At 37.3% G+C, this 14,447-nt stretch overlaps 1 protein-coding gene and 2 long non-coding RNA genes across 4 annotated transcripts; 1 reads left to right on the top strand and 2 right to left on the bottom strand.

Moving 5' to 3' along the window:
• Positions 1-1,627: 1,627 nt before the first annotated feature.
• On the top strand, positions 1,628-5,003 carry LOC149679143 (uncharacterized). Of its 2 annotated transcripts, XR_016365675.1 has the most exons (4): positions 1,628-3,039; positions 3,119-3,258; positions 3,351-3,581; positions 4,749-5,003. It is a non-coding gene; the product is annotated as an uncharacterized LOC149679143 (long non-coding RNA). The 2 variants fall into 2 exon arrangements; XR_016365673.1 differs by lacking the exon at positions 4,749-5,003 and having other exon boundaries at positions 3,351-4,588.
• A 3,096-nt stretch (positions 5,004-8,099) lies between these two features.
• Positions 8,100-13,927, bottom strand: LOC149679141 (uncharacterized). Its single transcript, XM_089835706.1, has 5 exons — positions 13,840-13,927; positions 13,666-13,770; positions 13,210-13,341; positions 12,234-13,131; positions 8,100-9,484 (listed from the first exon to the last, which is right to left on the bottom strand). Exons 1-5 carry the CDS (start codon positions 13,876-13,878, stop codon positions 9,354-9,356), a joined length of 1,305 nt encoding a protein of 434 aa, XP_089691832.1. The 5' UTR covers positions 13,879-13,927; the 3' UTR covers positions 8,100-9,353.
• LOC149679142 (uncharacterized) lies at positions 10,613-11,109 on the bottom strand. Its single transcript, XR_016365903.1, has 2 exons — positions 10,815-11,109; positions 10,613-10,741 (listed from the first exon to the last, which is right to left on the bottom strand). It is a non-coding gene; the product is annotated as an uncharacterized LOC149679142 (long non-coding RNA).
• Positions 13,928-14,447: the final 520 nt, after the last annotated feature.

Below are 14,447 nucleotides of genomic sequence, written 5' to 3'. Positions count from 1 at the left end.
GAACTCAAAGCCACACTGGATGAATTACTAGAACAAACGAAAAACGACAAATTAGAGGCAAGTAAAAGAGAAACTGAATTGAAAACCACCTTGGGTGAACTACTGAATCAAACAGAAAAGGACAAATTGGAGGCAAGCAAGAGAGAAACTGAATTGAAAACCACCTTGGATGAATTTCTGAAACAAAGGGAAAACGAAAAATTGGAGGCAACGAAGAGAGAAACTGAATTGAATGGAGAGTTGACAGAACTGAAAACCAGATTTTGCCAATTACTGAATGAAGCAAAAAGGGACAAATTGGAGGCAAGCAAGACAGAACGGGAATTGAAAGAAGATTTGACAGAACTGAAAACCGCCATGTGTGAACTACTGAATCTAACCGAAAAGGACAAGTTTGAGGCAAGCAAGAGAGAAACTGAATTGAATGGAGAGTTGACAGAACTGAAAACCACATTTTTGCAATTACTGAATGAAACTAAAAAGGACAAATTGATGGCAAGCCGGACAGAACGGGAATTGAAAGAAGAGTTGACAGAACTTAAAGCCGCCTTGGGACATTTACTGAATCAAACGGAAAAGGACAAATTGGAGGCAAGTAAAAGCCAGCGTGAATTGAAAATCACCTTGGATAAATTACTGAAACAAAGGGAAAACGACAAATTGGAGTCAACCGAGAAAGAACGCAAATTGATAGAAGACATGGACAATCTGAAGATCAAACTTGAAGAATCAGTTTCAGGTGTTGGTGTAGAAACGTCGACAGCATCTTCGGCTGAGGTTATAAGGCCCCAAATAGTCGCCCCACTACTAGCCAAAATAACAGAGTCGTGTAAGGAAATTTCCAACAACTTAGCTACTAAACCTAAACTGGTTGTTTCGAAACCAGAAAGAGATAACTGGAGATTCAAAATTGAGTCCAAACTGAACGGCACTGAGCAAGAGCAACTACTCAACACCTTGGAAATAAACGGGTTGCCAGAGAAATCCGATGAGAACCTGATTTCTATTTTAGCCTCCATAGTTCACCATCTGGGTTTGGCCTTTCCAAGCGATTTGATTCGAGTCTGTCGTCAAACTAGTGTCTTTCCAGAAGCTACCAACAAGCCTAGATCTATTGTGGTCACGTTTCAGAGGGTGGAGACGGCCCAGACTTGGTTGAAAGCCTTCAGAGAGAAGAGGTCAACTGGAATCTTGGCATCATCTTTGGATAAATCATTCAAGGGTGACAAAATCTACATCAACCAGAAGTTGACCCATTTCAATAAGAAATTGCTGCATCGCGTCAAAGAATTCGCTAAAACAAACCAGTTCAAATTCGTTTGGGTTCAAGATGGCCAGATTCTTCTGCAGAAAAATGAAGACGTTCCAATTATTAGAATCAAATCTGACAAAGACATTCCACCTCAATAAACTTATCACCATACGTTCCTTAACCTTTATTTTTTCAAAAAAAAAATGTCAAAAGTATTTCATTTTCCAATGTATTTTTGAAATAAAGTTAGTTTTTTTCATACGATAATCAATATTTATTCGCACAATTTGTTATAAGGTTCGTGTGTGGTAAGAAAACGCAAGTTTTAATTTTAACTTTTATTAATAAAGTGACAAAAATTTATATTAAACGTCCCAAAGTAAATTGACAAAAATTTATATTAAACGTCCCAAAGTAGTTATGTTTTTCCGTCAGTTTTAGCTGCGATTTTACATTAAATCCGATAAGTTTTCCTTCTTTGGGTTCTTTTTTAACTATCGAAGTATCGAAAGAAATGTTATGTAGTTGTATTTCAACCAAGGTTGCAGGGTTTCTTTGAAACAGCACTAGGCCTACGTCTTGGTACTTCACAGTGGCGTAAATTAGCACGAAAATATGTCAAACCTTCGTATTAATCGTATTAATAATATTTTTGGCTAGATAAATGTTCTTTGATTAAAATTATAGATTTCAAATAATTTTTCATAAGTCTGTAAAAAGTCATAGCTTATTTGGTCTGTTTGCACAACCCATTCACTCTTTCCGTTGCTGAGCGAAAGCACCAAAGCAGTGAAAGCACCCCATACAGCAGTCACAGGCGTTCGGCGAGTTATCTCTAACGTTAAGCCTAGGCCTATCTGAACTTTTACAACCTTTAACGCAGGACGTACGAACCATTTTCACATACAACACGTTCCGTAATCGCCCGTGGTAAAATAACGAATAACAATAGTTATTTTAAACTAACAAATAACTAGTTAAAGACTAACTAAAAGTACATACACGGTACAACACCTTGTTTTGACTTTGGCATGCCATAAACTGTCCCACCAGCATGTCCGCCTTAGAAGGCAGTTCAGTGAACTGGCATAACATAATTATACATTTAGGAACTGAACTGATGTGAACTACTAACTGCTATAGCGAGGTGTGACGTATGAGCTTCCCATCATTAATTTTCCTATAGAGTAATATTTGCTGAGGGGGGTGAGACGTCATTGGTTTTTCAGCCAATGAAATTGACAAGCCAACAGATGGCGTCACCTTCTGGTGGCTATAGAGCTCATGTTAAATTCTGCCGCCAAAATGGCGAATGGGCGGAGATTAATGTCACCCTCCCCGTAACCGATATTACTCTATTGACTTCACTCGGTTTTGCAGTCCATCTTCCTATTTACACTTCCTTCTACACTAAGCCTTCGACAGCGCCTCACCAGGCGTCGATTTACGAGAATCTATGACGGTCCACGTATATGAATCAATGTTGATCTTTTTTTAACAGATTATTTAAACCCAGTGAATATGATTTGGACTGATTTATTTATCTTTTTAACCGCCTTAAATAAAATGAACCTCGAACCGATTAAACAGTAAAATTGTGATATCAGTCATCGGTATACATCGCTATTTTATAGTGTATATGAAATGTATTATTTTTATATTCTATCGGAGCCGAAGCCAAAGACAGGCGGAGCGGGAAACCCATTAGGGTTTTAAGAGGTTTCAATGGCCGTAAACACTCCAAGTATTGTCCTGAAAAGGGTTATCGATACGATGGAATCTATAAGGTGAAGAAATAACAAGAAGACTGATATTTTATGAACCTATTTAGTGTTCAGCTGTAGCTAACTGAAGTTAAAATTGTAGGTGATCAAATACTGGCCCGAGAAAGGCCGTGCCGGATTTAAAATTTGGCGTTATCTTCTCCAACGGGACGATCCAACACCAACCCCATGGACTGAAGAAGGAAAAAAAAAAGAATTCAAGATCTCGGAATAGAAATGCAGGTAAATTAATTTGGAAGCAACGAAATATTTTGGTTTGAATAGAAATAGTACTAATTTTTTAGCAAAGTGTTTAATTAGTATGTCCTCTGTAGATGTTAAATGAAGCTTCATCGTCAGAAACCAAGGAAGAAAGTAAGGAAAAACTTTCTAGTAAGAATCGGAAAAGGAAGAGATCTCCTCAAGACTCTGATGCTCCCGAACCGAAGAAAACGAAACCGATTCCTTACGTTATACCCGAAAGAGTAGCGGCCCTGATGTCAAAGGATAGCGTGAATAAATGGATTTGGGAAGAGTGCAACTTGCTTTGTGAGAAAGGCGAATTAGTAAGTTTATATTTTATTACAATTTGATCACTCATTGCCTCCCATTTAAGCATGGGCGAATACCACTTTTTACTATCGAGACGAATATCGAATACCCAAAAATTTTCTTATCGAATACCGAGACGAATAATGATTTTTTAATGGAATATCGAATAATTATACTTAACGAAAATATAGTCTTATCGAATACTCGTCGAATATTAGGCCTATTATTCGCGAATACTTGGCGAATATCAGTACTAAAGGAGGTTGTTAGTAGCCAGTTTTTACAAAATATTTAAGATGTACCAAGGCCCTTTGCGAAATTGGTTGTCGAATATTTATCGAATAGTAAAAATGGGTCCAAACGAATACCGAGACAGTTATTGGTCTCGATATTCGATCGAATTATTCGTCATAGACGGTCACGAGTATTCGCCCACCCTTACTCCCATTCTTTAATGAACTAAGAAAATAGCTTTCCCCAATCAACTCTTAGTATCTTTAGAATTGTCTCTCTAGGGAGTGGTAAAATGGTGAAATTCCACTTTAAGCCAATTAGGCACATTCCCTCAGTAGGAGGAGTTATCTTATAATCTTAAGCCACACCCCTGAACTCTTCATTTAAGGTTTCTCCTTTCCATAAAAAAAAGCTGAGGTTAATGACAATACCAAAAAATATATAGATATAATAAAAAGAAAACTTACACATTGTTGTTTAAACTTGTTCGCGCTGTGTAATATGAGAAATCGCCCCTTTTTCCTAAAAATTAATTAACCTTTGGATCGCCAACATCGTGTACTATACTTTCTATAAACTCATGACGTCAAGAAGCTCTTACCTGATTGGTTAGTTTCCTCGCGAAGAAGAAATGGACTTGCCCAACAAAATTAGACTAGTTCAAAGAAAAATGAACTTGCCCAACAAAATTAAGACTAGTTCAAAGAAAAATGAACTCTTCGAGTAGAGTTACTAGCTTTGCCGAGCACTCGCGCGAGTACCCGCGAATTTCTAGGGGGAAAACAAGTTGCAGTCCAAGTCTGAGTACCAGCCCAGGCCTAATAATGACCATTCTCTATTCCCCCCCCCCCACCCGTTAAAAGACTTACAATTTACCTTCACGCTTATAGGGTTGCCAGCGAATTGTTTTTTTGCGAAATTAATATTATTTATTGTTATCATTTCAGAAATTCATTGAAAAAGTGATATAGAACAATTTCAGTGCACTATTTGTGGCATTTTAATGAATAGAGATCCCGTGAGTTTAAAGTGTAGCCACACTTTCTGTTTTAATTGTATAAAAAAGCAACTAAAATCAAAACAATTCGAGTGTTCCCTTTGTAGGACTGTCATTCCGAACGATTTCCGCCCTAGTCCTCACTTAATACTAAGAGAAATTTTTAATAATTTATTTCCTTGAGAAAGGACGAAAAAAATATTGTAGTGTTTTAAATTGTCTTTAAATTAAAGTTTAATTAAGTTTATTTTAATGCATTTACGTCTCGTAGCATATTGCTCTACTATGGCACTGAATTGAAACTTGTTTGCACTCCATTAAAACTACTCCACGGAAATATTGCAATTGTAAAAGGCAAACGTTTTCACACGAAAAACCGTTGACGTTTCTGCTGGTATTTTCCATTGAGAAATTTTATTGCAGTGACAACGAAAGTTCCTTAAAAATAGGGGCTAGGCAATTTGAGCTTAGTTCCACCTCCAGCGCCATTATGGTATGTTATTTTACAGAATAAATGCTATTTAAGCCCCTGCACCTGGTAAAATTTTAGCACTAGTGGAAGGTAGCGTGACGTTGCATGTCGTATTACTGCCAAGTCCTTGTTGCCTTAAATGCATCTCTGTCTCCTTTACTACTGCTCCATAGTGGCAAGCTATATTTCCGTGGAGTTGTTTAAATGGTGTAAAACGTAAGTTTAATTAAATTGCCTTAAACACAAGTGTACCGTCTACATACAAGGAGGGATTTCTCACCGATTTGTCGAAATTTTTGGGAACAGACAGCAGGGAGGGGAGGCCGCCATCTTCTTGGTGCCAGGGAGAGTAGCGACTGTCAGCTGACAACTTGTATAGTAAAAAAATTCTATAGCACATCCTCCCCGCAAATTGGTCAAACGGTTTTTTTAAAGTTTAAAATTGCATATATTTACAGCCATTGTGGGTTAAGACTAAAGTAGAGAAGAAAGCGAACGTGGCTAAGAGTGCCTACATCACTAAAAACCTAGTTTCCTCACAGACATTTTAACTAAGGAGACCAACGGGAAGTAAAATACAGTTAGTTGGTTTTATATTGAACAAACAAAAATAGAAAATAAGATGACCGGTTTGCTTCACGTAGTTTATTACCTGAGAACTAAATACATTTCCTTCTTATTAATTCTTTTGAAGTATAATATCAAATGAACTGTTTCGAAGTACGGCGTGTTACCGTTGAAGTATTACCCGTCAAGTTAGATAATCTTTAATTTCATAATGAAATGGTTGTATTATTGCGTCTCCGAATTTTTCTAATTCAGTCGGTGATTTCTATGCAAAAATCAGTCCTTTGTCCACATTGAACTCGCGCTCGCGTGTTCGCGCCTTCGTTTATTCGCGTCTTCGCAACAGATCATTCGCGCCTTCGTTTATTCGCGTCTTCGCAACAGATCACGAAAAACATTTGCACTGCTGTTCTGATACACGGAAAAATTTTGCTTTTCCCATTCTGAGAGCCAATAAAGTTTGAGCAATCATTGCGCCATCTGCCCTTCTCCATCGACGTTGTCGAAAGAGAAAAATGAAACTAATCGCCCCAGCCTTCCTCTCGTCTGTGATTGGTGCTTTACTCGCGAAGGCGCGAAATGCTTGGCTTAGTTGCAAGAAATTTGTATCTTCGCGAGGTGAGGACGCAAAGTAGCGAAAACCCAATGTGAACAGTAGCGCGATCTTGCAAACAAGCAAAGCGAAGATGCGAACTCGTCCAGCGGGTCCACTACAAGTTGACTTTCCTTACGAACTCCAGTTTTGGCTTGTCGAATGTGATTTCACTCCAATTGTAATTCTGGATTTAGTGCATAGGATGGGGCCGAAGGGTCCGACATTTACACACAATCCCGTACGCTTCTCGCAAAATCTTTCACTAAAATCACGAAATCTTTGAAGAAATCACGAAATCAAAGATGAAATTACGAAATCTTTGGTGAAATCAGGAAATGAAGGAAGAAATCTTGAAATCATTGGCAAAATCGCGAAATCAAAATAGAATTTTTTTTAGCGAAATCGCGAAATCAAAGAAGAAATTACGAAATCTTTGGCGAAATCCCGAAATCTTTGTGAAACCACCATATCTTTCTCGAAATCATTGGCAAAATCACGAAATCCCGTACCCTTTTTGGGAATGTCGGACCCCTCAGATGGGGTGCTCTACTTCTAAGACTTCTGGGAAATGCTCTTTGCTTAATACCCCACCTTTTTGGCTTCTCTTAGGGTGTTGTATTTCTAGATATCTAGTGATATGTCTAACCATAAGCATATCAAACCACCCGTTAGCGTGAATCGGCGGGAAATTAGCCACAGGCATTGTCTAGGTAAAACTCGCGACACAAGTCTTCCTGGTGGCACAAAAGGGAAACTTTATTCAAATCGCGCAAGGGATGCTACCGGAAAATTGGGAATAAATACAAGGATTAATATATATCTTAAACTTACCTATTATAAGCTCTATCTCTATTAATACTTGTAATTATAACAAACATTGTCGTCTGCTAGTGGGGCTAAAACGTGGATTTTGAAGTTCGCGTAATAAAGGCATGCGGAAACCTACACTTTTATCTTTTGTACTTATCCTATTCATAAGAAACCAGTTGTACTGTGTACACTTATCACTAAGAGTTTTTCCCATTTTCTTTAAAAATGCGAGATAATTTGCTGTTCCTAATCTTAAACAAACAACTTAAGTCTTAAAAGGCCGTACGAAACCGATTACTGGCACTGTCATTTATTGCAGAAGCAGACGACTGCTTAGATTTCCGGGTTATAAGGTGGCAGGGGCAGGGCCGGAAATAAGAAAAATTTCTTATAGGACATGTGACCAGTGACCCCCTATTAGACTGGAAAATTTATAGGACATAGTCCACTGGAGTGTGCAAAATAGTGTCGCACCTGCATAGTCAAGCTATCAAAACTTCGGAAAATTTATTGGTCAAACTGTCCAGTTACCCCCTTAGTTTTTAAAAAAATTATGGGACATTTTAAAATTTTATTGGACAATGTCCAGTGTCCTGTGCTTATTTCCGGCCCTGGGCAGGGGGAATCGGGAAGGAGAGAATTGCTTCGTTTTTCCCTCTAGGTGGCGTAGAACCTCAAATTTCTCTCTGGCGCCCTTGTACAATGGTGATTACCCGTGGTCTTATTGTAAATTGAATTCACGCTTACGGGTGGTTTGATATGCTTATGGTCTAACACAAGACTTCTCACGTCGCTCAGTTTCTAGATATCTTTTTGATAACATATTATTAACTCATGGTCTAATAGAAGGTCTCTTAAGGGGCTCTAGTATATTCAAAAGGCTCCCGAAGACCTAAAAACATAATATTGAAGACGTTTCAACATATATAGATCTTTCATTCTCAATACAAGCAAGGGTTATATGAATCATTTCAGCTCATATGAAAGAAATAGCGGAGTATGATGTTGCCCCATGAATTGACTATATTTTTCAGAATGTTCCAAGGTAAGGTAACTTACTTCAATTGAAATTACCTTCCGAAAATTGATTTAATTTAAACACGATTAATGAATTTTAATATTCGTTAGAATGTTTAATTCTTGAAGAAAATTTTCTTTCTACAAATGAGAAACTCAAACAATTAAAAATTATCTTACAATGAAATCAGCATATTAAGTAAAATATTTACTTTATTTCAAAAAGCAGTATTAACTTATAATGAATAGTGGACATTCCACTATTACTACTTGATACGTTTCATTTTGAAAAATTTTGAATATTTAGAACGATCACATTTGAAGGGTTTTTCTCCACCGTGAATGTATGTCTGTCGTGCAATCAAATTTCAATGGTATTTCACCGCTGTGAATGCGGACATGTCCGATAAAAAAACTCTTATATTTACTGGCAAATTCACAACAGTCACGTCTGAAGGGGTTTTTCTCTATTATGAAGGGTATTATGTGTGATCAAAACGAACTTTCATGCGCTAGTAAAGTCACAATGAGCGCATTTAAAGGGCTTTCCCCCCAACTTTGAACGCGTTTATGCCTGATGAAAGTACTCTTGCCAGTACACCTAAAGTCTTACTGATGGCATTTGAAGGGTTTTCCACCATTGTGTTTGCGTTGATGTTTGGTCAAATTATTCTTCTGTGCGCTGGAATAGTCGCACAGATTACATTTGAAGGGTTTTTCGCCACTGTGAATGCGTTGATGTCTGATCAAATGACTCTTCATTGTGCTGGCATAGTCACACTGATCACATTTGAAGGGTTTTTCACCACTGTGAACGCGTTGATGTTCGATCAAATGAACCTTCTGCGTGGATCCATAGTCACACTGATCACATTTGAAGGGTTTTTCACCACTGTGAATGCGTTGATGTGCGATAAAATTATACTTTTGAGTGCTGGCATAGTCACACTGATCATATTTGAAGGGTTTTTTCACAACTGTGAATGCGTCGATGTGTGATCAAACAGCTCTTCATTGTGCTGGCATAGTCACACCGATCACATTTGAAGGGTTTTCACCAGTGTGAATGCGTTGATGTGCGATCAAATTACACTTCATTGTGCTGGCATAGTCACACCGATCACATTTGAAGCGTTTTTCTTCGTTACCCTTCTTAATGTGACGTGGACCCCTTTTATATTCAGCAGAATATTTGATCCGAGTTGAACGTTTCTTCTTGAATTTTCTGGCAGAAAATTATTAACGAAATATAAAAACGACACACACACCATTTACAACATAGTATCAAAAATACAGTAACATTCAAGCGCACTTCATAAAAAATGCACTGCTAAGGCCTCTACGAAAACTCAGTGTTAAAGAAAAGAAACAGTGCTGATCAAGGCGTTAGCCGATGAGCAAATGACCTCATCAACCAAAAGGGAATGAACGAACATCAACTGAAATGCACGAGAAACCTTGGCGCGAAAAGAAAGGTCGTATTGATGCTGAGTGAACCCAAGTTACCAATTTATTTCGTTCTTGCACCCCCTCTCTCTTTTGTCACGTCTAGTTTTCACTTTGTTTCTCTGCCTGGTAAATGGCACCCCCGAGGTCTGATTAGTGTTATATTTTCAACATATGTGAAATAAAGTACAATTGACACATAATTAAAAATAACTGATGTGGATATCCCTTCGATATATATAGAACTTGTTGTTACAAAAATCTGTGTAACCAGGAACAATATATCATTTTATCGAGCAACAAATAAACTCCGAATTTTTGGGTCGAAATAAGTACCAGCATAAGAAAATAATATATAGCTCCCTATAAGTATGAAACTCTCCATTTAAAGGAATGGTTCACCCATAAACGTTTTTTTTGTCTCTTAGCTCAATAGTACTTTTATAAAGATAGTGGTACTACTGAAATTAAATTATTAGCGATGGTTTTCGTTTTATAATTAAAATCAAATTTCATATAGTCATCACCATTAGGCATTAACCCCTATCTCTAATCTTCACTGTCGTGCTTGGCCAGACCTGCCAGATGACTGGCTGGTTTAAATAGACGTTAAGCCAATGAGATTTTAGCACTCCAAGGCTTCCAAGCAGAAGAATTTAGGTCGGTTTTTTTTTGAGTCTGACAAGTATGTTTAGCTCTCGTTAGTCGTTTCGTTGATCAATTTCAATCAAAATTAATTGCCGAAATGCCAAGTTGTATTATAAAAGACTGTCAGAGTGTTAACTCTAGGTGTGCGGTTAGTTTTTATACTGTTCCCGATCACTGTAAGTACCCTTATAGTGCATCAAAATGGTTACGATATGCCACGATTCGCTAGCGTAGTAGCTTGGATGAAGAATAGTTACACTTATATATATCAGTCGACAAATTTTATGACCACAAATGGCTTACGCGACCTTCGCGCCGCGTAGTGTGAAAATCTTGAAACTCCCGTAACAAACAAGAAACACGTGTTTAGTTTAGCCAAGGCCTAGGGCTATTTAAACATCAACTTTACTGGTTTCTTTTATTATAGAAGGTAATTATATTTAAAGTATAAAGTCACCTACTATAATAATTAGAAGAATAATAGTTCATCTTTAAAACTTCCATAATCATAAATCACCGCATAAACAAAAGCCACTGAAAACGATCTTAACCCTAACCGCCGTTTATTTTTCAAATTCAAACGGAATCAGAGCAGAAGACGTAACAAACGGAAACCAAAAAATAATCATTTCCGGTAAAAACAGCTTGTCGCGTTACCAAATTTCGAACCCCTCTAATGCGCATCCGCGACCGCGGCCAGAAGCACACGTTATACTACGAGTGATATATCCAAGTGTAACTATTCTTCATCCAAGGTAGTAGCTAGGCCTTTGCTACGGCGCTACATTAGTATCTCTACGGGCGCTGCCAACGTACCTTGTCGCCCGTCTAGCGCTCGCCGCTCAACCGCGTAATAGTCGAGTTTATTTTTTAGTAGAAGCTTGTCCTATAGATACCTCGGCCAATAAGATGAAGGACTGAATTAATATATAATCGCACTCTCTCTGGCTTTGCGGAAAAGCACCATACAGGCGCTATAAGGTCCTTAATGCAATTAGTTTTTCTGATTTAATTTAAAAAATATACTTTATGTAAATTTTTTTCAACTCTCGAAATCTTGGTTTTGGGTGTAATTAAAGGGATTACAGCAAAAAATGTTTATGGGTGAACCATTCCTTTCAGTCACTTCACCACCCCACGCAACTAGAATTACTATCTAATGGCTTGATGCCACTGTTATTTACAAACCAAAACGATTGAAAATAAGTTTAAAGAGGAATTAGATCCAAAAGCTGAACACTATTTGATTTTATCAGTAGAGAGTTCACTGGTTTTTCGAAAAATGATAAAAATACATTCGGATATTTTTACTGATTTGAACGTTTTTGAAAACGTCCTTAGTTTTAGCGGGAATTTAATTCGTTCATTAAATAAATTAATCATGGGTAAGGACAACCTCTTTGACAAAAGTGTAGGCGAAAAGACAGAAGGGACTAGGGACAGGTCAGTGTTATTTTACATTTTCTTATATTAACACCCCAGGCGAATGATTTAACTCATTAAATGATTTTTGGGAAATGTTGAAATAACAATTTGGCGCTGGAACGTAAAATGTTTATCTTGTACCTAAGAAATCGTTTTGCATAATTGGTTCGAATAAGCTACAGCGAGGATGACAAAACAAGATAAAAGAAAAAACGGTACATTTAATCGACGATTAGGACGGGAAAAGACAATCGTTAACGCAGCTCAAGAAATGAAGCGCATTTCATGTCGTCTAGAGCAAATCGAGAGCGATCTCAGAGCAGTTAAATGGAAAACGCCATTAGACTATACACCGAGAAGGCGGAATTAATTGATTAGCATATTTCACCCATTGGGGGTAGGAATATGAAACCCCACTCTAGGCACTCAGATTATAAAAGTATCTTATGACTTACCAATTTCCGAACAAAGTGATTCGGAATTCTTTGGAGCGATTTCTTGAAATGTCTCCGAGTTGGACACCGAACTATTATTTCCAACTTCAATCGGAACTTCGGGTAAATTGATTTCCATAGAGACGGAGGTCAATTCTGACAGTTCATTTGGGTTATGTTCAGGTTTAGGAACACACACTGGCCCATTCAGTGGCCTTGGATCAACAGTTTTTGGCAAACACAGTACCATACTTCGATTTTTTCTATCAGTTTTCTTCGCACCTGTCCAGGTTATTCTGGATTGGTTATCATCGAGATCGTTTTCTACGGCTAATTCTGGTGAATCGCTTTCGACATTTGCGCCAAGAGAAAGATCCAAATGCTTTTCGACTTCAACATTCAATTCAGGAACACGAAATTCTTTTGATCGAGTTGTTCTTTCGTCAGTTTCTCCCTCTGTTGAAACGCTTTGTGATTTACGATAAGAATCAATAATTGTGTTATTGTTCTCAAGAGGTTCTCGTGACGAATCACTTTCCGTCGTTGTGTCGAGAGGCATTTTCAATTGGTTTTCGACCTCGAGCTTCAGCGAAGGCACACAAAGTGGCGAATTCTCACTGCATATCAATTTAGGGACACACACATTCGTAATTCGCGTTATAAACCCAATATTTTCAGACTTTTTTAGGATAATTTCAGTTTCGTTTGTATTACCGACATCCGCAACATATTGAGACGCAGAATCAGGTGATTCTTGACTAATTTCTTCTCTACCCAGCATGCCTTGGACATTGACAGCTTCAACACTGTGCATCACAATAGGAAGAGATAACTCCTGGCCATTAATTCCCGAATCATTTTCAACGGGTTCAGATTTCACTAATTCCCTGTTGGCTAATTGATGTATTCCACTTTTCTCCTATTTTTCAAACAATCAACTCTTAACCTTTGGAGTAACTCTTTCCTATCGACCATGAAAATGAAAAATGTTCCATACCATCAGATCTTTGATTCTCCTTTCCAACTCTTTATTGACCCTGTTGAGTCTTTCAATTTCGTCTATTTGTTTATTTATCGTTAATGATGTTTTCACTCTCTCTTTTCCCATGTTTGAAATTAAAACATTACGCTAAACAAAATAAGATTTCATTTTAACAGTAAATATTCTTTGGACTTTCATTGGCTGAGCGTATTTTAAAGGAGCAAGCAAGATAGAACAAAGGTCCTAGTTGGGTTTCTTTGTTGCTAAAGCGGGATGTGTTACCAATCCCCTTAGATCAGAGCCAATCCTGATTGGTATTTTCACAAATAAACTTAATTATTCACCCACCCACAGAGTTTGGTTCTACTTTAAGGGACATAAGATTCGACAACTCATTCTGTACATTTAAAATGGGCTATACCAAACGTGTCTTAATATTTTTGTGCTTAATTTCACACTAGTTAAAAATACCTCGGCTTCCAGTTCCCTGACTCGATCATCCCTGGCTTTAACTTCATTGATAAGATCATCTTTACTCAAGTGATCATAATTACAATCTTCCTCAGTCTTCATTTCCTAAAAACAAAGTTTCCCTAATTTTATATTTGCCTTAAACAGCCAATATTGCAATAATCTCTCAAATACCTCTTTAATCGCCACTCTTTGAAGATTTACTAAACTCATTTCGGAATTTTGTGCCGAGAGTTTGTGAAATTGTAAAGCTTCCCTAAAATAAAATTTCTTTTCAAACAGAAGAAAACGAACATATAACAAGAAAGGTTTCCCAATACATTGTAGCTTTCGCTATCAAAAGCTTAGAAAAACATGCTTAGCTAGTTCAAACGATTGTGACAACTGACACTGCAACTTTCTTCAAGATTAGCCTGATTAGGGATTAGGGAATTCCTCAAACCCATTTTTTGAATACAACTAGCTTCGTATAAATTATTTATTCTGCTAGTATTTTTTATTTTTAAAATAGCAAGAAAGATCTTTTACTTTTCGAGGTATAATAGTTTCAATAGGTTTGGATCCATAACATGCCTTATTGATATCCATCACTTACCAGCATAAACGTTCGACCATAACACGACATTCTTTAACAAATTCCATCATACTTTATAGAGTTTCCCTGTTAAGATAAAATACGTAACATTATAATGATAATAAAAAACATGGCCATAAAGAAAGATTCAGCGTTTTCCCCTCAGTTCGATTCTTACCAGTCAAGGCTTATATGAACGTTTTTCTTT

The sequence above is a fragment of the Phalangium opilio genome, unplaced genomic scaffold (assembly GCF_054372755.1).
Source record: "Phalangium opilio isolate 3A_F unplaced genomic scaffold, DU_Popi_V2 ptg000041l_1, whole genome shotgun sequence".
Taxonomy (NCBI): Eukaryota; Metazoa; Arthropoda; class Arachnida; order Opiliones; family Phalangiidae; genus Phalangium; species Phalangium opilio.
Note: the sequence above shows the minus strand (reverse complement) of the source record. Positions and strands in the feature narration are given on the sequence as shown.